This window comes from Myzus persicae, unplaced genomic scaffold (assembly GCF_001856785.1).
Source record: "Myzus persicae strain clone G006 unplaced genomic scaffold, MPER_G0061.0, whole genome shotgun sequence".
Lineage (NCBI taxonomy): Eukaryota > Metazoa > Arthropoda > Insecta > Hemiptera > Aphididae > Myzus > Myzus persicae.
The window spans coordinates 9,027-35,244 of NW_019104328.1; the positions used below are offsets into that span (position 1 = coordinate 9,027).

General features: G+C 29.8%; 3 protein-coding genes across 3 annotated transcripts; 2 read left to right on the plus strand and 1 right to left on the minus strand.

Moving 5' to 3' along the window:
• Positions 1–5,817: 5,817 nt before the first annotated feature.
• On the minus strand, positions 5,818–18,499 carry LOC111041197 (RNA polymerase-associated protein CTR9 homolog). Its single transcript, XM_022325411.1, has 20 exons — positions 18,007–18,499; positions 17,432–17,578; positions 15,622–15,720; positions 15,309–15,548; positions 14,656–15,228; positions 14,402–14,521; positions 14,195–14,326; positions 13,958–14,136; positions 13,672–13,880; positions 13,427–13,608; positions 13,189–13,369; positions 12,677–12,825; positions 12,462–12,578; positions 12,250–12,395; positions 11,752–12,189; positions 11,352–11,469; positions 11,161–11,288; positions 11,050–11,079; positions 6,385–6,816; positions 5,818–5,902 (listed from the first exon to the last, which is right to left on the minus strand). The coding sequence occupies exons 2-20, from the start codon at positions 17,489–17,491 to the stop codon at positions 5,857–5,859; spliced, it is 3,579 nt and encodes a 1,192-aa protein (XP_022181103.1). The 5' UTR covers positions 17,492–17,578; positions 18,007–18,499; the 3' UTR covers positions 5,818–5,856.
• LOC111041198 (E3 SUMO-protein ligase KIAA1586-like) lies at positions 7,004–10,257 on the plus strand. The gene is made up of 3 exons (XM_022325412.1): positions 7,004–7,768; positions 8,044–8,112; positions 8,203–10,257. Exons 1-3 carry the CDS (start codon positions 7,637–7,639, stop codon positions 10,216–10,218), a joined length of 2,217 nt encoding a protein of 738 aa, XP_022181104.1. The 5' UTR covers positions 7,004–7,636; the 3' UTR covers positions 10,219–10,257.
• A 4,999-nt stretch (positions 18,500–23,498) lies between the features above and the next one.
• Positions 23,499–24,605, plus strand: LOC111041196. The gene is made up of 2 exons (XM_022325410.1): positions 23,499–23,796; positions 24,151–24,605. Exon 2 carries the CDS (start codon positions 24,165–24,167, stop codon positions 24,597–24,599), a length of 435 nt encoding a protein of 144 aa, XP_022181102.1. The 5' UTR covers positions 23,499–23,796; positions 24,151–24,164; the 3' UTR covers positions 24,600–24,605.
• The last annotated feature ends 1,613 nt before the right edge of the window (positions 24,606–26,218 follow it).

A 26,218-nucleotide genomic window follows, 5' to 3' on the forward strand; every position in this document is an offset into this window, starting at 1 on the left:
CAAAGATGTGTGTTTTAATATTTATTTATTTATTTATTTTTATTTTGTGTATCTGTCATCACGGTTTCTTGCAGTAAAAGTGCTTAGATTTTCTTCAACAGCAACTTTTCTGTTAGGAAGTGAATCTGGTAGGTGCCTTAGGTAGATCAAAATTTAAAATTCTCAATAGTTTTCAAAAGCAACAGGAGAAACAAACAAACAATTAAGGAAAACGTTAATTTTTACTCAAAACCAGTTTTCGAAAATATCGATTTTGGTTTTTAGTGGAATTCTAAAAAAATGATAATAGATAAATACAATTTTCACTGAATACTTGTGTTAAAATTTTCTATACACCATACAATTTTCAAAATACATATTAGACTTGTTTTGAACTATTTATAGGCATATAACATTTTCGATTATTATTTGTTTTTTTTAAACTAATGTCGATAAAAAAATGGTCGCTTGGTCAAAAAACTTGTAATTGTGATACAAGGTTCCTCGTAAGTTGTTGTTAGTGTAAATACGTTGAGTGTAAATCCATAATCTATAGATTTAAAAATGTAATACAAGCTTCCTTATAATATTTTTCTCGTCTTAAGTTGTTAACGGATATTTTCAATATTCATTTTTTTTTCTATAAATATCAATTAAATTTTATTGATTGGGTCAAAAAGCATAACAATTTAATACATGACTCTTTACAATAGCATTTGAAAAACATTAAAAATACATACCCTAAATTGCATATTAACACTAAGAATAACGTTTATTATTTTGTAGTTATTCGGTTCCAAAACGAACAAGTAAGAAATAATCCTAACCCAACATATTTAGGACTAACATTAGACAGAATACTGACATACAGAGAATACCTAACTAAGGTGGCAGCAAAGATTGAAACTCGGAACAGTATAATAAATAAGCTGGCTCAAACTACCTGGGGCTCAGATGATAACCCGATTAGGATATCTGCACTCACCCTCAACTACTCGGTAGTCGAGTTCAGTGCACCAGTATGGCTTAACAGTTCACATACAAACAAAATATATAGACACCCAAATAAATGCAACAATGAGGACAATTTTCGGAAGAATTAAGTCAACACCGGTCCCCTGGTTACCACTTACCAGTACTGAGCAACACAAAGCCACCTCACCTCCGAAGATACAGTTCTCTAGTCCGAGAATATAAAAATCATAATTCAAATAAAAGCTTACCCATACACAGATACATGAATAATAATCCCAACCAAAGATTAAAATCCCGTAAACCTCCTTGGAAGCTGGCACAACAATTAAGTAAGGAAACCTATAACCTTAACTTTAAATAGACTGATAAATGGAGTCAAGATAACCCTGGCAAATTTAGTATTAATGAACAACCTACGGAAAGGCCCCACCCCCGGGGTTCCAACTACCTCGAAAGGAATGGGTGACCTTAACTAAACTTAGGACTGGCCACGGAAAAACAGGAAATATGCTGTATAAATGGGGACTTAAGGATACATCACAATGCGACTGCGGAAACGACAATCAGACAGCCAATCACATCGTGGAAGAATTCCAACTTACCAGGCGGAATGAAACATCTCCACAGGGTTACAGCAGCGGCAACAGAATGGCTGACCAATCTGGACTTAAGAGTCTAAGACAGCACAAATAGTATCCCGACTCACCATCCGGTTGTTCTTGTATATATTTTATATTATTTTATCTATATCTAACTACTACTACTGTTTTATGTTTTCTTATCAACATTTTATATCTATATTTTATATTTTTATATTTCTTATTGTAATATTTGTTGTTGTTGCTGTAGTATTAGTTAACTTTAATAAGTACTGTTGATGTTGGATTAAACTATACGAAAAATAAATAATACCACCAATATTTGTTCGTTGAATTCTAGACTTTGTCGGCTTTTGTAATCAACTTATTGATTTGATTGGTTCTGAAAACTTCATATTAAAATCATCCACAAATGAGTTAAAAGTTCAAACTACTCAACCCAAATTGTATCGGAAAATAATTGTCTTTCTAAAATAAAATAATACACAGTATCATACCTGTCAACCTGTCAACACCGATAGCTGAGATAGAAATTGCCATACGATAAATTGTTTTCTTGGTGACACATGTCAGTAACGTTATTCAAAAAACCAGAAAAAACAATCTTCCAACTATTTTGTCGATCTCGAGTCAGCAGCAATCAATACTGACATATTCAGAGTGACCTCTACAATAAAATAAAAATCGAAGAACCGCATAAACGTAGAGACACATTAAAATTAATATTTTCATAACTACCAAGACTAGGGTCATTCAAAAAAATGTTGTTCCTACTCGGAAACATGTGTTCGCTACCGAGAAGAACACCTTTCCACCCATTACACCAAAACAAGGGACTTGCCGGCCAAATGTGCTCTTTTGCAAGGGGAATCATCCCACGAATTTCAAAGGTTGTCAAACATATAAAAGTCTCAAACAGCTTAGTAAACTTACCTAAAAAAAAATTAGTAACAATACAAATAATTTTGTAAATAATGTTAATTATGTTAATAACACTAATGTTGAAGTCACTCATCAGCATACTTTCAACATTAATACACCTCCAAAATCTTCGAAATCATATGGAGGCAGCCTCCCCAAACATCAAATAGTTTCATAAATGACAGTACACTCCTTAACTTCCTTAACAAGTTAAAATCGCTTATAAACTCGTTACTCTCCCTCCTCACTATAATAGTTCTTGACCATCTCTTAAAGCTAAATGCCAGTTAAATCATTTATATCTGAATCCTTAGACATCCATATGTAGAACGCCTATCACAGGAACGAACTCATCACAGAACTAAAAATTAATAGATTTATCTCTAATTTATGAAACACATACAACGCACATTCAATTTTCAAAACCGGGTTACAACATAATTACTAGAAACCACCCATAAAACACCACCCACACTGGAGCCGCGATTATCATTAAAACTTCATTCTTGTAAACCCCCTGTCCCAGTGTACAAGATAACTATTTACAGTCAGCTATTTAAATTATTAAATTTAATTATATATCTGAAACTATCGCAAAAAATTACTTCCACCCAAACATAAAATTACATTAATACAATTCGAACACTTTTTTACCTAATTGGGTCACTGTTTCATAGTAGGATTAGACTTGAATGCCAAAAACCAATTCTGGGGCTGCCACAGCATTAATCCTAAATGACGCATCCTACTTCAGCAATCTAACTTAAAAAAGTATTCTATACTAGCTTCCCCAGATCCAACTTATTGGCCGACGTCAATAAGTAAGCGTCCTGATATATTAGACGTATTTATATTTTATAACTGTTATCCACAACAGTTTCCATACTATTATTAAAAATTTACTCAAACCGTGTTCTGGCTACACTTCAGTTCTTCTATCTATTGCTGTTCAACCCTCCCCGAGTCCCGTCAAACTAGCTTAACGAATGGCTCTGTGGATCGGAAAAAAAGAACAAAAAGTGGAACTAAAAACCCGACTTATTCGCCCAAATGGCATGGAATGTCGAATATTTTACAAAAACAATTCAATCAGCAGTTTGGGGATCAACAATTAAAACCTCTCCTAGAAGCCAAAACTCCTTCCCAATACCCATCCACATTCAAGAGCTAATAGCAACAAAAATACGTGCTAGAATTAAATCTGATAAAAATATATTTAATAATCTTGCATCTTCACAAAAACATATTCTATAACAACTCTGAAACAACAATTTTAATTCTAGGGGTTTCCTTACTTAAGTCAAAAAATGGTTCCTTTGGAAAGCAACTTGGAATTGCTTAAAGCAGAAGTCCATAAATTCCATCTCAAAAAAGAAGATAATTTTGGTGCAAAACGGATGAAGGAAAGGCCAAACATTTTTGTACGCACCTACCAAAGTTTTTTAACCACATCATAACATTGTAATTAACACTTTTGAAGGGTATATTGAAAACTCTCTAATCTTTCTCCGTCCTCTCTACCAACCCCCAAAACCGTGTACGCCTGGTGAACTTCAATATCACATAAAACTGTTTCCTCTTAAAAATTCTTCTGGTCTGGACCTTATTACAGATAGAGTAGCCCACTAGCTGCTAAAAAAGTAATAACACGCCTCGCTCATATATTGAACTCTATCTTAAGGCTTTCCTAATTTCCTCTACCATGGACCACTTTCATTGTAATCTTAATCTTAAAACAAAGTAAGCCGCCAGAAATATCTTCTTCATATCGTCCAATAAGTCTTTTGCCTCTTTTTGCTAAACGTTGTGAAAAACTAGTATTGAAACGTATTTCTCCTTTCATAAATAAGGTGCCAAAAAATCAAATATAAATAAAATTCAAACCTTCCAATCAACCACTCTTCTCATAATTACAAACGTTCCATTATATGTTTAAAATCACACTCGTCTTACCGACTTAAGAATTAACATAGTAGACGTAACTACAAAGGTATAAACGATTTCGTTCACGGCTAACCAACCACCTAAAATATCTAATATCCAGCACTAAATTCTAGGTAAAGGGAAGATGGTATAAACCACAATTTAAAAAAATTAAAAAATTAAAAAAACTAGATAATAAATTAAACTATTTTTCTTCTCTATTAAAATCATTATTTCACTATTTTGCAAGATATGTAGGAAAGTACAATAGGTTGGTAAAATGTGGAAATGATGTTAGACTTGGGTGTGGGAATGATATGAGAACATATCCCATAAAACTAAGCCCCAACGCTTTGAGGAAAATACTAAGAATCATCCCCAAAGGTTAGATCATAAATAATAGCAAAATAAAACATTCAATCAATCAAAAATAAAAATGAAGTATTATTTTTAATATTTATTAAATTATTACATTGACAACAATTTTTTTCCTATTCAGTCTGTTATTATCCTCTTAATCATTGTCAAATAGACAATCAACAAGGAGTTAATACAATATTGAACGTTACGGATAATATTGTTAAAAGTGAAAAAAAAAAAAAAAAATTAAAATAAACCTAATTAAAAATTACCATACATATTGAATTACAGAACATTTAAGTTACATTAAGTCACACGAAAAAAAGTAAAACTAATTTAACCAAAAAAGGGAAAATTATTAATTGTTAAAGGTGTCGGTGCAGGTTTTAATAATTTTCTACAATTCTATAAAATTTGAAAGAGATGAGAATTTTTTCCAGGTTAGGCCAAAGCCCAAATTTCCAATTTATTTTAAATGGTGCTACAAAACTACATTTGAAAAATAAAAAATATTGTGCATTATCCAAATGCATATTTTAGCTTCTATAATTATAATTTAGAAAAAAGGGCTGTAATCCATCCTGTGAAATTTCCTCCGATGTTAAATTAAAAAAAAAATAACGAAACCCGATTACAGGGTGTCAGAGTTTAAACAGTAAGATATGATTTTATACTCAAAATGCACAGCTCCGATGCCCTTAATAACATGAAAAATTAATTTTTGTACCTTTTATTAATGATGAATGTATAAAATAATAAAATCTGCTGTAAAACTTAATTTTAAAATTACCTACATAAACTTTATTACTAATTTAATCCTTATATTGTTATTTGTATTTTTACATACGCATGTCTATATAATTGAAAATATAAAAGCAGATACCTAATAATATTTATGCTGAGTACCTACAAGAAAGTTTAATATCAACTATGCAATTACTTAAAAAATATGAACTATTTTGTGATCAAATTAAGTTTTAATTGTTGTTTACTATGAATTAAATTACAAAGGTATATCAACAAAAACTGAAATTAATATCACACATAATTAGTTTTAAAAATAATTTATAATGTTAAATAATTTTCAATCGCACAGTTATTATATAGCTGGCGAAGTTGAGCCGGATGTAGAGCCTGATCCATCACTGAAAACAAACAAATTGTTGTTACAAGATTAGTAATTAAATGTGTCATAATGTTATTCAACATACTACAATAAAGTTTCACGATCTATATTTTATATAGGGGATAATTAGTTATCAATGAAATGCAAGCACAAACTTGAAGTATCTTAACATTAAAAGAAATACAGCCTAATAAGTTTTAATAAACTAATAAAAAATGTATATACTAGTAAAACCATCTAATAGGAATCAATTCAGGGACCTACAATAAATGTCAATTACTGAGGATGTACATAAAACTTTTTTCTTTATAGTTATAATTGATTAAGTTTATAATTACATTTAGACATTTTACTAAAAACAAAAGTACACTGATATGGATGTATTGATTTTCTACAATATAAATAATGGTTCAAAAAAATAAGAAAATGTATGAATGTAGTGTTAATACATGATTCATACTATACTTACCGAATGTGTGAACCATAAAAATCAATATTTACCTAGATCTAGAGGGAGATCTGCTGCCAGATTTGGAGTGTGAATTGGATGCAGATCTACATCCTGAACGAGCTGGTGAATTAGAAGCAGAAGAACTACCAGACTTTGATCTTGATACTGACTCAGATTCACTTTGTGATTGAGAGCGCGATTTGGAATCAGATGCAGAACGAGTCCTAGTTCGGCTATTAGATCTTGAACTACTGTGTGAAGGTGAACGACTTCTAGAACAACTTTGTGAAGGCGGATGACTTCTCGAACGAGATCTATTGCTAGAATGTGAACTGCTACTAGATCGAGATTTACTACCAAAACGTGATCTCGAAAGACTCCGTGAGACACTTTTAGATTTTGATTTAGACCTGTGTGAACCAGACAGAGATTTGGATGGACTTCTGGATTTACGGCTACCGGAAAGTGAATGAGACTTAGAGCTATAAATTATAATAAAATGAATTATTGTGGTGTTAAAGAAAATCATAATAACTTAGCATGTGATATGCAAGCCTGGAAATAAGCTTGCTCAGACCTTAAAGTTAAGCTAAAACTTTTTAACTTCACTCATTTTTATTGATATAAACCGAATAAATAACGAGTTACTTTTAATCAAACTAGAGTCAGTGGTGTATTGGAGGGTATACGCGGGTATACGTCGTATACCCGGATCCCTATTTTTGGATTTATGCGTATACCTTTAAGAAAATTAGTCATTAATGGGTATACGCACGCTTCTAATTTATCATCAGACAATTTACTATTTAGTCATATTATCACCAAACAAAAGTAAAAACTTAAAAATAATAATTAAATTTTACCCTACTACAAGTTCTTGCGAAGACGATCGGAAACTGCCGAGCGTATATACAATCAATGTACAGCGGTTCCCAAACTGTGTACCTACTAAGTTTCAAAAATATATTGTAAACCACTGCTTTATCGTGTATACCTATTACCTACACTGAATCGGTCGCGGTGTGCCGTGTATGGTTAATCTAATAGTTAAAAATAGATCCATAGTCAAAAAATCGTGTACGATTATTGATAATATAAAACAATAAACATACGTAATTTCAAACTAAATGATAATGACAAATTGGAATAATAATAAAATAATTATTGTTGATTTATTGTGTTATTACTTGTCATCCAATAACCAAATTATAAAATCGAACTATTAGTTTCTTATTATATTAATTCTATTAATTTTGTAAAATATTTTATATATAAATATATTATAATATTATATGATCGATAATGGATAATAAACGTACCGCTACTTCACAAAAAATCACTAATTATTTTTCTGTGCCGTCGACGAAAAAACATAAACCAACACCAACTGATGATGAAGTTGCAATAACTAATAATCCGTCAGAAAGTAAAAAAGTAAGTTATTAAATTGTTAATGTAACCTATTATAATTAATTTATTAATTTACATAACTGACAAGAATTACATTAAAACTGCCTTTTAAGATTTTTGTTTAAACAGTACCTAATATAAGTTCTTTATTTCTGTGTGTAAAATTAGTTTAAATTTATTAATTGTTGTTTATTTTATTGGTCAGTGATAGTTATTCTAGCAATGTTACTAATTACTAATAATTAGTAATATTTTAAGTTTATAATATCAAATATGAAACTATTTAATTATATTTACAGGAAGTTACAGTCAATAATGATGTTGTCTATACATTAGATTCTGCTACTAAAACCATTAATGAAGATTTGGTAAAATATTTAACAATATATATTTTTTTTCTTAGAACTATAAGAAAACTCTATATAGAACTCTCTTTATAGAACTCTAAATAATTTCAGGTAACTCAGTGGCCACAGGATTGGACCTTTGAGCAGTGGCAATCAAAAAAAGAAAAATATGCTTGGATGAATTGTCACAATGGTAAAATTGGCTGCTCCAATTGCCAAAAGTTTAGTAATATACACAATTCTAATAATTCTGCTTTTGAAATATCTCCAGAGTGGTCTCTTAGTCTTATTAGTGGGGGAACTAGTAATAATAAAAAAACTAGACTTTCTGTTCTACGGAATAAAATCAGAAAGCATGTAACATCATCAGCTCATAAATGTGCTACAAATATATTAATTGAAAGAGAATCTGACAAATTAAAAAACCAATTTGAAAATAGTTCATATAAAGTTCATAAATCTACATTATCAGTCTTTAAAACAGCTTACTATATAGCAAAAAATAATAGACCTTACAATGATCATTTTCAACTTTTGGAGTTGCAAGCACTTAATGGTATTGATATTGGGAATACGCTTCATTCAAGATTTTCATCTACTTCTATTATATCTCACATAGCAATTGAAATGAAAAAAAAAATAGTGTGCAACATTGTTAAGTCTAATTCAAAATTATCAGTTTTGATTGATGAATCAACCACATTGAGTACAAAATCTACTATGGTTGTATATATTAAAGCATCTATATCTTCTGAAGATCCTATTTTTATATTTTTAGCCCTTGTTGAACTTAAACATCAAACAGCAGAAAATATAGTTACCCAGCTTATTGATTGTTTACATGAATCTGGATTTAATAATGAATATTTAATAAATAATTGGATATCTTTTGTCAGTGACGGAGCAAGTGTCCTTTTAGGAAAAAAGGCAGGAGTTGCAAAGAGATTAAAAGATATATATCCATTAATATTTAGCTGGCATTGTTTAAACCATAGGCTGGAACTTGCTGTTAATGATACAATGAAAGATTTAAACTCTATTAATCATTTTAAATCATTTATCGACTCTTTTTATGTTCTGTATAATAATTCGCCAAAAAACACTAATGAAATTAAAGATGTCTGTAATGAATTGAATATTATATTTGTAAAAGTTGGAAGAGTTCTTGATACTAGATGGGTAGCAAGCAGCTGGAGAGCTGTCAATGCAGTATGGAAGACATTTCCTGCTCTAAGTAAGCATTTTTATAACTCTTCTATAGATAAAACTAAAGATTCTAAGACAAGAAGTAAATATTTGGGTTTATATAAGAAATTGTGTTCACCTGAATTTTTGTATGATTTATCTTTAATGTGTGACGTGCTTTTAGAACTTTCTAATTTATCTTTGAATCTTCAAAAACAAAAAATAACTCTTATGGAAGCAAATTTAAATATTAAAAGATCAATTAGAATTTTAGAATCTTTTAAAGATAATATAGGAGATCATATGAAAGAAGTTGAAGTGGCAAATAATGATATGATTTTCAAAAATGTAAAACTAATAAATTATTCAAAAATTGTACCAATTAAAAAAAATCAGTTCATAACTAGTATCTGTAATAATCTAAAAAGTAGATTATTAGAAGATACTAATGACTTAAGTTTAATGAAAGACATCACAGTTCTTGATAAAAGTACTTGGCCAGTTGATATAGACATAAGGTATGGTGAAGAAGAAGTCAAACGTTTGTGCAAACGTTTCATGTTAAACAAGAATAATGCAATAAGCGGATTGAGAGTATACATTGATGAAGATAAATACCCTCAAGATGTATTTCCAGAGTTGAATAACTGTATTAAAACTTTTCCTTGCTCAACTGCTGAATGCGAACGTGGTTTCAGTGTTTTAAATTTAATTTGCACAGATCTTAGGTCTACATTAAGCATAACTAATATTTCAAATTTGATGTTGATAAATATAAATGGACCCCCACTTAAGTTATGGAGCCCTGAGTCCTATGTTAAAAGTTGGTTAGTTCAACATAGATCAGCAGATGATACCAGAACAAAAAAAACTACAAAGAAAGAAGAAGATACAGATGTTTATAAAAGAAGTTTATGGACAATTGTTAATTCTTTAAAATGATTTATATAATATTTAAATTTTGATATGTTATTAACATAGTTGTTTATTGTTTTATATACATAACATATAAGTATTTTACTGTACAATTTTTTTAAAGTTTGATAATAAAAAATTGTATTATTTATGATATATATATGAATTGAATCAATTTAAAAAAAAAATAATACATTGATACTTGGTACATATTACACACAGTGGAGTATCTGAGTATATATGAATTAATTTTATGGTTGGGGGTGAATATAGGGTGAACTGGGGGGCGTATATAGGGGGGTATATACGCCACTGCATATACATATACACACGAAGAGTAAGTGTTTGTAATAAAGTAATACAAGATTATTAAATACTAAGTGTAATGATTTTTCGAGCGGAGCGAGAAAATTTTTAAGGTAGGTATATCGTATATATAGGTATATATATCGTATATATTCAACTACTTTTAGGTGCGTATACCCATAAATTTATTTACCAATACACCACTGACTAGAGTTATATTAATTTATAAATAATTAAATAATAAATATAATATGATTATTATTGGTGAAGCATATTGCAAGAATATGTACATTTCATTATTTTAAGCCATATTACTGGTTATTTATATATTAAAACAAAAAAATAAAAAAATAACTTAATTTTAGTTAACATGTTAGTTGTAAGTTTCCATACAACTATTAACTTAACTGAATTTAAAACATTTTAAAAACATTAAACTTCATAAAATGTTTCATACAACTTAATTTAACTCTATTAACAATTATTATTAACTTCCTAGGCTTGCAGGTGATATGTACAAAATATATCATGTAACAAAGTAGTAGAACTTACCTTGAACGTGATTTATCATTCTTTGAACTACTGAAAAAATTAATTTTAATATTAGGAGTAACGAATAAGTTACAACTTTAATTTATAACAATGAGAAAATATTATACTAACTGTCCAGAAATTCGCTTTTTTACTTCACTGTCACTACTGTCATCTTCACTGGTAGATATAGTTGCTTTGGATACTACTCTAAGTTTCTGCTTAGATGATAACACAGGTTCCTTCTTATTAATTGTAGACTAAACACAACACGTTTTAGTTATAGTGTTTTGTTTATGATCAAATTTAAATTAAAAACTTACAGAACGCCCTTTTTTTGATGCAATTTTATTACTTTCACCAGATCCTTCTGATGCAAGACTATCTTTCTTCCGTTTAAATCCTTTTTTTTTCTTTTCGTAATCACCACCAGTTCCACCACTGCATTCAAATAAAAAAATGTTAATCAATTATTATAAAAATATTATTTAATTGAGGGTTTATAGATATTTTTTAACAAGAACCAAAAACCTACTAAATGGTAGCTTTGGGTACTCGGCATCGATGACAACAATATAAAATTAGTATTTATTAAATAAAGTTAATATAGAGTAGGATTCAATTTTTTTTTAATTGTGATGTGGTGTATGTTTAATACATGCAAAAGATTATAATACGTAGCTAATATAATGCAGTAAAAGCCAATGCATAAAAAAATATTACCTTTTCCTTGGTTTGTTAGACTTTGAAGGCCTAGGACTTCTATTGCCACCTGGTACAGATGCAATGCTTCCACCTGAATCTGAACCATAGTTTTCACGACGTTTCATTTTACCCTTAGGTTTTTCTAAAACATGGTCAAATACTAGAGCATTCTTTGTTTTTTCTCTATATTCTTGACGTTTTAACAACATTTCTTTTTTTTGTTCTTCTTGTTTTTGTAATGCTCTAGTCTGCTCTTCAATCTGTTTGACACGGTATAATTCTCGTTCCTCTTTCTGTTTATAACGCATTTCACGCTCATCGTTATCCATCTGATGGGCTCGTGCCACATGATACTGGACTTGAGACAGTAAATCTTGACACTGTTTAGCTTCAATATCAGCCAGACTAACATCATACCTCATACGATCACCATGGACAGACAAATATTGGAAGTATCTGAAAAGCAATACTAATTATAACACTAAATGATAATATTTACAAAACCAGTAACTATACTTATGTGATAGTCCAAGTTCATGTACAGCCTTCAGTACATCTTTCAAGTTTGATTTTTCATCTTTCAGTATTTGAGTTGCTAGTTTTTGTAGGACAAAAGCAATATTATAAATTATGACTGTATCCTGAGGAGCAACCCTTCGAGCCTAATATCAAATAAACATTATATGTGACTGCATTAGCTTATATAACAAATAATTATGCTTACTCACTTTTAAAAAAACCGTTTTTGCCTCTTTTAACTTTCCTGCTCTGAAATATGCACGCCCAAGATATTGAAGTACTTCAACATTATCATGTTTAAAAAACTTCTTCATACAATTTTCATACTATAACGTCATATTATATAAATAATAAACATGTAGTCACACAAAATGTGTTTCATAAATTTAATATTTTACTTATAATCTGGAAAATTCCAACATACCATTTGAATAGCACTAATATACTGTTTTTGTTCAATGTATATATGTGCAATATTCAACCAGACGTCACAAAATTCAGCAGTTGCTTCTCTTACTTGAGCAAATATATCTCTTGCCTCATTTATGCAATGTTTATGTGCCAAAACACAACCTTAATACACAAATTTAAAATGACAAATTTATTTTTAGTAGAATAGTAACATATTAGTGCATCCTTACAATTGAGCATTCAGCTGAAAATCTATAAAGAGGAATCTCCTCAAAAAATGTCTATATTGCAAATTTATTTGAGTATAATTTGTCAATACATTTCTTTAGATGGAAAAATTTAAAGTAATATCTTTTGACTTTTATCAATAAAATACTACATGTTTGCAGTGGCATGCCCAGAAATTATGAATGTGTAGAAATGTAACAACTAATAATACATTTAAATAAACTTTGGTGGTAACGCCAAGACTCAAACTACTCAAAAATCGTAGTTACTAACCTAATGATACATATAATCACTAACCAATGCCATTAGCTGCCCAAATGTTCCTTGGATCATTTTTCAATACTTTTGTAAAAAATTGTAATGCCAAATCTTGATGTCTTTTTTCCTGGTCCTTATTTCTAGTTGGTTGATGAAGAGTTTGCAACCAAACATTGCCCAGTGCAATTAATGAATATGAATCATTTAATGTAGATGGGTTCTTAAGACAGTCGAAATTATTATGTTTGAATTATGTACAAACTTTATTTTGACATACCTTCAGCACACGTTCAAATTTTTTTTGCCCAGGACCCCATTCCATTTTGGCTAAATGCAAGTTTCCCAGCAGTGACCAGGCATCAGGATGTTCATTGTCTATATGTAATACTTCTTTAAACCAATCAGAAGCTTCATAAATTTGGTTGCGATCTCGAGCCATACAACCCAAACGTAAGTAACCTGTAAGTCAATAGATTACAATACCAAATCATAGCATAAAAGTAAATCAAATAGATTATATACAATCAATATAATTAGGATGCTCCTTGAGAATGTCTTTGTAAAGTATTTCTGCCTTCTGAAACTGGCATTGCACTTCATAAATCCTTGCCAAATTGTATGTAGTTGTAATAGCAATGGAGTTATAACGCTTTGGGTCAGTTTCAGCCATTTTCTTTGACAAACTCAAAGATTCTTCAAGTTTAGAACGAGCTTCGTCCATATTTTTAAGCCTTTAATTATAAATAATAAGTGTAATTTTATCATTTTTATGTTTATAATTTGTTTGCACTTTGGCATAAATTCATACCTATAATTTAAAGCAGCTACATTATTAAGTATTTCGGGTGGAATGTGATTATTAGCTCTGTTCCGCATTAAAACCATAGCTTTAAAATATGCAGATAATGATGCTTGTAAATCTGATTGCTCTAATATTTGAGCTAATTCTATCCAAGCATCTACATCATCTGGAAAATGCTCTGTTACCTAAGGCCATAAAAATAGTAATTAAAGTTTTACATTTTTTCATTTTTACATTTCATACTTTTTTTAAATAACTTTTTGCAACATCTCGTTTTTGTTGATTTTTTGAATCAGCATACAATGAACCAAGAATTTTCATTGCTTCATAATTTCCTGGATGAGCTTTAAGTACTTTTTCAAAGCACTGAGCAGCCTTAATAAATTTAGAAAAAAAAATGTATTTTAATATACATTGATGTAAAGAAAAAATGTTATGAACAAGTATTACATTTTCTTTATCACCACCATAAATATACATTTGACCAAGGCCATAATGTGGGAGTACAAATGTAACCGGCGCAAACTGGGTTGCTTGATAATAATATTGAAATGCTTGGTCATAATTATTCTAAAAGTTGTATCATATTAAAATTATATTAAACAGTATAATAATATTGAAATGCTTGGTCATAATTGTTCTAAAAGTTGTATCATATTAAAATTATATTAAACAGTATAACCAAAAAAAAAATCCTGTATTACCTGTACATGAAAAACTCTAGCCATTTGATAACAACTTTCAGCTCTCATAGCTTCATTTTCTGTGTTTTGTAGTGCATGTCTAGCAAGCAATTCAGACTTGGCATAATCTTTTTTAAAGAAAAAATGATTGGACAAATGATTTAACACCATTGGGTTGGCTGTATCTATAGTATATGCTTTTGACAACATATTTACACCTAATTTGATGTCGCCAGGATTTTCGCTATTCAACTTCATGACGGCAAGACCCACTAATGCACCAACGCATGTGGAGTCTAACTGCAGGGTACGTTCAAATGCTAATTGTGCTTTAACCATGTTTCCTAGTTTCAAAAAACAATGTGCTATGCCTAATCTAACATCAGCAGGACACTGAGGGTTAGAGCGCAATGCTTTTTTATAATACGCTAGAGCTCCTCTGTAGTCCTTCCTGTTGAATGCAATACATGCTTTGCCTAATTGAGCTGGAATATTATTATATGATTGATTCAATACAAAATTAAACTGAGCATCTGCTTGTTCGATTTTACCACCATCTAATAAGCAAAAGAAAGCACGGCCCAACAAATGATTCTACAAATTTGGAAAACGTTTGATTACATTTAAAAAATTAAAATTTAGATTCAAGATACAAATTATAACCACATTCTTACCGTATCGTACATAATAATTTTATCTGCAGTTGTATAAAGTTGTGTGGCCTTAGCAAAAAGTTCACGGCGTTTATCTTTATTTTTTTCTTGATTAGCTGTTTGCACATAATATGCTGCTAACATATCCAGAGCTCTCATTTGATCCTTATCGCTATCTTTATATTCTAAACTGGCACTACAACGTGATGACTCTAACAATCTAACCAATGCAGCTGAATTGCCTCTTTTGTAGTATTCCAACTAAAATTAGTTATGCAAATAACATTATTTTATGTTAATGTGTAAATCAATTGAGTTATTAAACAAGACATACAGCTAAATTGACCCATATATATAGATTTGAATGTTCAGACCTTAAAATGCCAAGTACTTCATCATACTCTGGCAACTTGTCTAGTTGTATTTCAATAACCTAAAAAACAAGAAATCAATTTTGAATTAGATGTTTAATCAAATCTTACAAAAACATTAACTATTATAATTAGTAATTTTACAAACAATGTGGAATATGGAGAATGAAAATAAAACAAATTTCTTTTGTAATTTATACAGTTGTTCTACACTACTTAACAATTCTTATTTTTATAACTATGCATAATAAGAATACAAGATAGGTAGGTAAATATATCATATTTTATTATGTGTTAATCATCATTTATAAACTTCATAATTTTTGTAGTATTGATGGAATATTAATTGTTATCTACCTCATATATTGTATAACAACCTACAAAAATGATGGACAATTCTGAAAACTGATTAACAAGTGCAAAGTATTCTTGGTATTATACTATTGAGTAATAATTTGTTTATAGATTGTTATTTTCTAAACTATAATCAGTTTAAACAGTTTTATGGTGTAAGATATCGCACAGACATAGCTCGTCAGTACGGGCAGTACAACTGAAAGAAAACTGCAACAACAGTGCAGAAGAAACCAATTTACAATTTGCAAAGAAAACTTTTACACTCTAACAATTTACTGTGAATTTTTATTTTTTTGAGGGAAGCATTCTCCGCTTTTCCCCATTTACAATCGAGCATTACAAGACAAACAAATTTAAATGCAAAATAGTAGATGAACTGTGCAACATTAAGTGTAAGTCTAGTAATTTATGTACTAAAATTTAAGTAGCTTAATAATGATATAATAATATCTCTTTGAAACAATTTCTAAAAAAAAAATGTATGATTTGCACATTTATTACACCTGAAAATTATATAAGTAACACTAACGTGTTATATTTACATAATTGATTTATTAAATAATTTGATTTATATAAATTTAAAAAATAGTTGGATAGGTTATGGATAAAGACTGAATTAATTGTAAAAATAAAATATATTTTACTTGTTGTTCATAATACTGTTATTTCATATTGTTCTTAACATTAATCAAATAATATACATTTATCGATAATCTTCAAAAAATGTTCTGTCAACCTTTTCTTAAGTTATTAAGTATATAGTTAATAAGTAACTTATTATATCATTTTTTCAATTAATAAATAAATTAAACCAAAGCTTCAAATTAACATCTAATAATAATATTGTACAATTTCTGTGTTTAAGTTTCAAATTAACATTAGGTTATCATTTGAGTCCCATATGTGTAATTGTTTTTCATAATGAAAAAAAACCCTAATAAACTTCATACAGCAACTGCATAAATTCAAAGATTTTAAAAGGTTTTCAGAAATTTTTCCTGATTGTTTAAATAAAAAATTGATAAAATTGATTAGTTTATAATATAACTAACTTTTAACTAATATTGACAATTTAGTTTTCATCTTTATATCTAATGGTTATCATTCATTTTAAATGAAATTATTTACCAATCATTTTATAATATGGGAAGACCACAGTTCACAATAACCTACCATATTAAATGACATATATATTTTTTTAAATATAAGAAAAAATCCCATATTTGTTTAATTGTATACTAAAAAGAATATACATTAAAAAAATTATTATTGGAAATATTAACAACATTTATACAATAAATTATTAGTACAGAACTACCTACATGGACCAAAAATTCATAAGCTTAACATTTGTTTTGGATTTGTAAAACCGAAGTATAAATTAAATATTAAAGGTAAGATAGAAACATAACATACCTCATCTGAGTCCTTTAACGGTATTTCGATTAAGCTGTCCATTTTGAGACGGTCAAGCATAAACTGTGTGAACGAAACGACTAATGTTGCAATTATAATTTACTGTACCTAGCGAATTTTAAGCAAAAATACACACCAAAACGGTCCCTAAAATCATAAAAAAATAAAGTATTAAGAATAAACACTTCCAAAATCAACCTCCTGGATTCAGGAATCATGAGTCGAGTCGCCACTCTCAAGTCCTGTTTCCGCAACTCGGCTTTTCGTTATCACCATACCGTACGGCTTATATCGTATTAATTTATGATAACCTAAGGGATGAATAATTAACTAAATTTAAAAAAAAGCCTTTGTTAGAATCATACAACACGTTTAGACGATTTCATTAAAATTTTAACAAAAACCAGTAGAAGACAATGACTTAATTAAGTAACAACACGAAAACATTATACAAGGTTTATATGACGCGATGGGCGTAGGACGAGAGAAAGAGAGCTTGGTTAGAGAAACCAGGTGGTCCCAATAGACGTGAACAAAGAGCGGCCAACAACATTAAAATAATAGTAATAAATTACACAATAGTGTGGAGTAAACTAATCAGGCAGGCGATTCTTCCCTTAGTGCCTTCAACAGTTGCGATATATTAACAAAGAAAACTCAGTAACTCTAAGAACAAACAACTTTTATTTGAAGAAAACAATAAAATGCACATTACGCGTAGAACGCCAAAAAATATTCATAAGTGAATCGCGGATATGAAAATTGAAACACACGCGTTTTATATCGTACGGCGGGCGTAAGTCGCGTTTATGGATAGGGATGAGCGAGTGTATTAGCTACCACATCTGTTGTACGACGATACGGCGCGAGCGAACGAGTCGTCGGAACGGTCCGTATCGATGCTGTTTCTAAGCCCCAAGGCGACGCACAAAACCGACGGTTGCTAAGGGGGGTGTGACCAACCCCTTGCAGCGTTCGAGCAATCCGGGGTGAAATTGTGTGACGGTGATGCCACCACAATATTAATAATAGGGAGTGAGCGGCATAGACTTTATTACTACCTACTACCTACTACTAAACGATAACATAATATTTGGTCATAAGTCATAACTCGTAGACGACAACTGTGTATAATAATAGCAGTCAGCATTACGAGCGGCTAACAAAATCTTGCAGTGATTTTGGCCTGTCTCGACGACAAAATACAATAATCTACATGTTATCTATATTACATTACCTTACCCTACTTCCCCGAGTAATCAAAAAGCACCCACAATGTTGTTACTCTTTACATACACTCATCATTACTTGTCTTGTAGTTTAAGTTATAAGAGGACGCCATACCCGAATGTGTTGTTTCTGTCTTACAAACGCGTAACATACCAAATTTACAATCGGCTGTTCACGTTTTACGCCGTTAACTTAAAAGTTAGAGTGAATCGACCTACTATAAAACTTGATGATAAGAACTTGATCTGTGTTTTTTTGGAAGTTTTTTTTCAACATTTAAGTTTTTAAGTGAGTTATGAGCATTTTAAATTTACATTTATTACACAAGCATACCTCACTTAAAAACTGAATTATCGTAAAAAAACTTCCAACGAAACACGGATAAAGTTCTAACTATCAAGTTTCAAAGTAGGTCGATTCACTATAATTTTTAAGCAAACGGCATAAAACGTGAACTGCTTAGCGTAAATTTGATATGTTACGCGTTTGTAAGACGGAGACAACAAATTCGGGTGTGGTGTCCCCTAAAGGTCCATGGCTCTTGATAATGGGGGACATTCGAATATCTGTGGTGATTACCTACTTTATCATAGGGAATATTAAATTAATTATATACATTAAATAATATTAGGAATATGTCTATGGTTGTGAATAGAACGGTATTTTTCGAAGTGTGTGTGTTGTGAGTACTCGTAGATGAAATGAAACTACTTTTGTAGATGTGAGATGTTTGAATTTTAGGATTGGCACAGATAAAAACGTACAAAATAAAGTTGAATTCTATTGAAACAAAAATGTTTTTGTTTATACTTTTATTTTAAATATTTAGGTATTTAAATTTATAATCGTTTAAAATATTTAAAAAATTTTCACTATTATTAATTTATTTAATTAGTTTCCATTGATCGAGATTGAGACGAATGAATCATTACAACATTAAAAATTTGCTCATGATCGCAGCTGAAGCATATATACGCACACGACGCCACGCAGTGTTAAACAAAAATGTCTCTTTTAAGATTTTTAATATTTAATATTGAAATTCTGATTCATCTTAAACACATAAATTTGCAAATTTATACGTAAAATAAATTTAAAAAACACAATTTTTAGGTTGGTTTTTAGGTTAAATTGCTGTGTGAGGTGAGGAATTTTTACACTTAGGTATAAGGTAGGCAATTCCGATAAGTAAGGCCCAATGACGTCAAGCGTCTTGTTTCAATTACTCATAACTTATTCATTACTTATTTTTTGTTGTCTGTGCTACTCTAAGAAAAATGGAAATTAGAGTGTTGACTTCGCAAGAGTGATAAATAGTCAAAGAGTGTAAAAATTGTTATTCCTCATTGTTAATAGATCCATCCAAGTATTTTAAGATAATTGTAGTTCAAATGATATCTTAAATAGCTGAAAGTTCATATAATGATAAAATAAAAAATAACATTGTAAAGTACAATGTAAAATTCTTTCTGTATTAAATACAAGTATCCAAACATTATTTTATTACAATGAGTTATAAGTAGGTATTAACTATTGTTCAATAAATTAACATTAATCATCCATCAACTAGGTACATAATCTACTATATTTAATTTAAATAACACAGACATATACAAATATTATAGTGTTATTATGTGTTTCAGATAATTCTAAAAAGTAATCTAGTTATAGTTATCACTTTATCAGGAATACTTGAATGAATTATACAAATAATATATTTTTCCGATGCCTAATAATATTATATGAGCATAACAAACAAATGATTTTTAAACTTTTTAGGTACTATAATCAGATTACAGGATTTATCTACAGTCCAATATCTACAGCTATCCGGAGTGCGTGGGTCAATATAGAGAGTAGTTGGTAGGAGGGAGTGCGTCTAAATACCGTATTTGCGCCTAAGTACAAATCCTCGATTAATAAAATTAAATAATCTTAAAATAAATGTTTGTGCCTAGTTACTTTACAAATAAATAAATTTGGTAACATTGCAGTAAATCGTAAATGTTTAGTCCCACTTTTTCAGACCGCGAACTGACAGAATAAAATATATTATAATTATTTGATTATCCTAGTGTGGTTAAAAATTTGGCTTCACTGTCCTGTCGAGTCGTTAATGTTTTTTATTGTACCTATTATATTTTTAATAAAATTAAATTAAAAATGTTCTAGTTATTTTGACTTTGTTACTTATATTTTGTATGAAGTAAATTGGTGATGTTGATGTATCTCTTAATATTGATATTCTATTGTTTTTTTATAACTGCTTTATTGTTGTTCTAGCAAGATTTATTTTTATACATGTATCTGTTTGAAATTCTCTTACAACTTCCACAAAATGTGTGATTGATGGATGAGCATTAAAAAAATATGAGTTAAAATTTTAATGAAACGATTCATATGCGTTTGCTATCCGTGTTAGATTAGATACAACTTTTTGCCCATAATTCAGGAGAAAATAGACTATCTTTGCTTATAAAATTTTTAACTTTATAATTAGCATATGATTGTATTTTTTTCCTGCTGGAATTGCAGACATCAGTTCTAAAAAGCAATCTGATACTTCTTGTGATTGTAAAAATGGAAGACTGAAACAATACTGTGACTATTTTCCTTCTGGATTATTAGATTTATACATATTTGTTAATCCAAGATTTATAAATTTTTTTAACCAACATTGCCTCAAATGAAATCTGCCGGATCTTTTTTGTAATGGGTGTTTTTACTCTGAGATTACTTATAATCATAGAAAAAATGATTCTACGTAAATGCATTTTGTCTATGTTGCACATGGGCCAGAGAGACAGAACAAATGGTGAGCTGACATACTCTTAAGATGAGAACATATATTTTGATACTAAAAATATTTGAACGTCGGTAATATTTTTTGGAATATTTGTTTGTAATGTTTCTACCCGGATACCTACATTCTGCCATGAATTAATTTAACGTCACCGTAATCGAACGTGCATTCTTTGTAATTTCAGAACGTATAATTTTAATTATGCGATCAGTTATGTCTTTGGCTCTTTTTTTATACGTACTTCGAACAATTTGACTATTTATTACTATTATGGTTATGATTTAAATTGCTCAAAGTTACATTTCCATTTTAAATTTGTCTTGCTAAACATGATTTAATTGTACATCTCCAAGTTACATTACCAGATACATTTTTATAAACTTTTCTGAATTTAAAACTGTCGATAATAAGTGAATCTTTAAAATATTGTTACTTTTGCACTTTTTGCAAATATAATTTTATTTTCTATCATTTTTGAAACAAAAATACACCAGATATCTGTAATTCAGTGAAGTACGGCGACGACTGACTAACTTAGTATAATATTGTGGTCGAGATTTGAGAAATACAGTCGTAAAATGCCTTATCGACTATAATCTAGGTAATAAAAATTACCTATACAGCAAAAATGTTAGGTATTATGAAAGATTACCTATGAAGGTATATCACGTCACGACTGATATAGAAATTAAATTTCCCCATGTTTCACAATGGTTCAAAAATAAAAATAGTTGGGCTAAAATTTAAAATATATTTTTGAACCACACGTTGTTGCTAAATGTATTGATTTTTAACCTAAATTGGCTCAAGTAAGTATTTTAACCTATTTTAATTTTATTAAACGCAGTCGAGGTTTTTGAATATAGACGTAAATACGGCAAATATACAGTCCACTCAGGTGGGTATACTTTGAATAACTTCTTTCAAAACGTCTCTTATACGTCATATTAAATACTAAGAAATGAGTTAGCCATGATATAATTTTAAGCCACGTAATTCTTAAGCAAACGGGCACTGAAAATAAAAAATATTTAGAGGTCTAGATGGGTCGCTGTAACGAATGGGTTGAATTTGAATTCAATGAAAATTATTGTATAAGAAAAACGATTTTGAGTGACGAGTGTAGGCGGTCTGTCAGCATTTAATATTACTTAGTATATTTTATGATATTATCATGATTTATGACTACAGTCATTTCTTTCTTTTTTTATTTAGCCATTAATACTACTGTAGGTTAAATTAATTTTTGCCGAAAAAATTACATTTGAAATGTTATTGCGTGTATAAAATTGATAATATACTTTATAGCTTCCTAAACCACTGTTTGATTTATAGCCAACACTAGTATTGCCACCCACTTAGCCCACCTAACCTATATTATTGTTATTCGCATGGAGATTTGTTTGTATATTTAATTGTGTATATTGATTTCTCGATCAATATCGAACTTAATTGTGTGTTCTTATGACTGGGTGGCTGCTCGCGGCGTGCCGCAGCAGCAAGAGATGGATATAAGAACATTAGAATCTATATATATTTAATATTTGTTCTTAGACCATGGTCAGGCACCTGTGATAGGACCGACTTCGATCTCTTTCTCTGGTTTTACGACCTTACCGAATTGTCATGTCATCACATAACACTATTAAACCCGGACGTTGGAAATGCGTGATGTTACACGATACTGTTCCTTATTATGGGCAACCTCTATATTGTATTAAATAATTGTTGAAACTAATTTATTGCAACACAACATTTAAATATTTTTCAAAAATAAAATTTTTTTTCTTGCATATATTTATTGAAAAGTAGGTTGTGTATTTAATTTCCTTGTAATGCATATAACCGCATATATTTTGATATTTTTAAATGCAAATTTTAGTTAGGTTTTAATTATTAACACCTGAGCACTATTTTTCAGTAATCGCGATATAACAAGTAGTAGGTATTATCATAGTACACAAGGTGTGAGTATAGATATCGGTAACATCCAAATTTATCTTTAAGATGTGCTATAAACAGTGTGGGCGGGGACATCATAAAAATACTGGCTTAGAATTTCCACATTGCCGATAAAAACAGTTGGCAATCTAGTTTATTATCTACATATATCTGTGATGTCGTGACACATGTTATTCTATAACCTAACTTCTTTCCATTCGGTATTATATTTACATATAGCCGGCAACAGTCGAATGTCATGTGAACGCGTACTACGGGTTTTTAAGTTATTCTATTATATGATTTGTGGAATATTTTAGGTACTACAATACAATTGTGCGATCTTATGTCGGATAAGACTACTATCAAGGCTTTTATTGGATTTTAACAAGTAATTACAACCTATACTTATTTTATATTTTATAGGTAGGTAGGTAGCTATGTTTTAAACGTGTAATGTGCATGCACATGTACCTATGCAATACAATATGCGAACAATAGGTACCTGGGTACCATATTATTCGGTTTTATAAAGGTTAGTGGTTGTATTCAGAATACTTAATAAACATTATTGCATCACCGTATCTGATAGAGATAATAGTTTTTTTTAACGTGTAACTGTCTATCTAGATTGTGTCAAGCGTTTAAAAACGTGTTTTCATTGATAAATATTGTATGATTATAATAAATTTATTACCTATTTATGTATGTATATAATATATTATATAATAATTGTGTGTTTTAGAATATCCTGTTGATATGTTTACTATGACGTCCCATTCGGAAAAACAGGAGACAATTGATGACGAGAACAGCGAGAACCAAAATAGTTCCAACGAAGATAAAGGCATTAAGTGGTCGTTGGACATGTTGCGCACATGTCCACTGGCATTGATCCGTTCCGATCCGAGATTGCGCATCATCTATGACAGGGGTTTCGTGTCTGGTTTTTACGGGGAGCAACCGAAGGAATCTACCGTGGTGTCAGTGCCGAAACAATATGCGGAAGCTGAGGCAGAGTTAGCGCATGCAAACCCTGCGCTCGCTTTACGTTTGGGATCGAAGACGGAGAAGCTGGCTATGATTGCCGCGATGGACAGTGCTGTCGAGTCAGCGTTGAATACCGCCCTGGAGGTCGCAGAACATTCGTCTATGGCGGCCCGACTATTAACTGACAATGACGAAGAACAGTAACTTGGACAGTCTATACCTAATTTTATATAATTGTCTTATAGGTACATAATATATGTATACTGTAACTTCGATTATATTAAGTAATGTAAATTATATTACATACATTTTAAGTTCATTTGATTAAAAAAAATTAAACTAAAACAATTGCATTATCTTTTATATTACTAAGGTATGATGATCTTATATTTGCCAATAACAAATTTCATATATTATAAAACTATTTGATAAAATATGACCAACTTGAATCAACAGTCAACACCAAAGTTCCGTAGAACCAGTGGTAGCTTTTAGTAAGGCGAGGGGGGCACTCTTGGACTTTTTTTGTCAATTGTTGTGTTTTGTACGTTTTTTATTATTTTCAAGGTATAATATCGATATAGGTATGCTCTAAATTTTGCTTTATTATTATATTAATTTTTTTTTCATCTAGTTTGAGTTTGATGTACGTAACGGGTTTAGCTGTAATTACGGAGAGGGTTGGTTTGAGCTCATAGTCATATACTATTTCTTTATACTTCTAGGTTTAGTTAGTTATCATCAATATAATCGCTCATCCGGAAGAAAAACGACACTAGTAAAAAATGATCAATTTTGAGTTTTTTTATACATTAAAATAAAATAAGGTGTACATTTTATCGTGAAAAAATGACACTTCTATAGTTAAAAAATTCCCTACCCGAGTGCACTAGTGTCACTTTTCTACTGATAAGAAAATAACACTCGTTAAACAAGAATAGTGTCACTTTATCAGTTACTCTAAGACCGTTTTAGAATATAGATTTGATTGAATTAAGAAAACTGTCATATTTCGAGTTATTTTTTTTGATTTAATGATACACATCAAGAAAACTGTCACATTTAGAGTTCTGACACTTTACTTGATTAGATAAGATGAAAATCAAATGTAATCGAATTATAACACGTTATATATCAAAATGTGGCATTTTTCTTTTAAACAATATTATTTATATTCTGTCACAAATCAAAATATGTCACTATAGCAAAATAACGTTTTACTTAATTGTTTAAAAAAAAAATGGTTTCAGTTTTTATTTCAAGTTGTGACATTTTTCATGTTTAAATTCATGTATAAATTCATGATATTATTTAATTTAATAATTGTTATTACTTTAACACACTTGATAATTTAAATTTGCATTTAGCTATGTCACAAACAAATCGAAGTCGTTTAATTTTAAGATTGTCAAAAGAAAAAATAACCAATGGCAGTAAAATCGGTTCTAAAGAAGGTAATCATAATTTATATTGTATTTTAATAATACTATTATAACTATTATCCTTTAGTATAAATGCTTTGAAAAAAGGTAGTTAAAAATTGTATTAAATTATAGTTTGGTCATCAGGAACAAAGGGAGGCACAGAAAAAGATGATATTATTGAGCTTAGTAATAACCAAGGTAAAATTTAAAAAATTGTGTTTAAATCACAATTTTTACATATTTAAAAATTACATAATTTTTTTAGATGTTGCAATTCCTTCTTTGGAACCTAAAATATCCGTTACACAAAATTACAATACTGAATCTAGTAATTATGAACAAGGTGTTGAAGTTAATATGGTAGATACTGACATAGTTATTAATGAAAATTACAATATC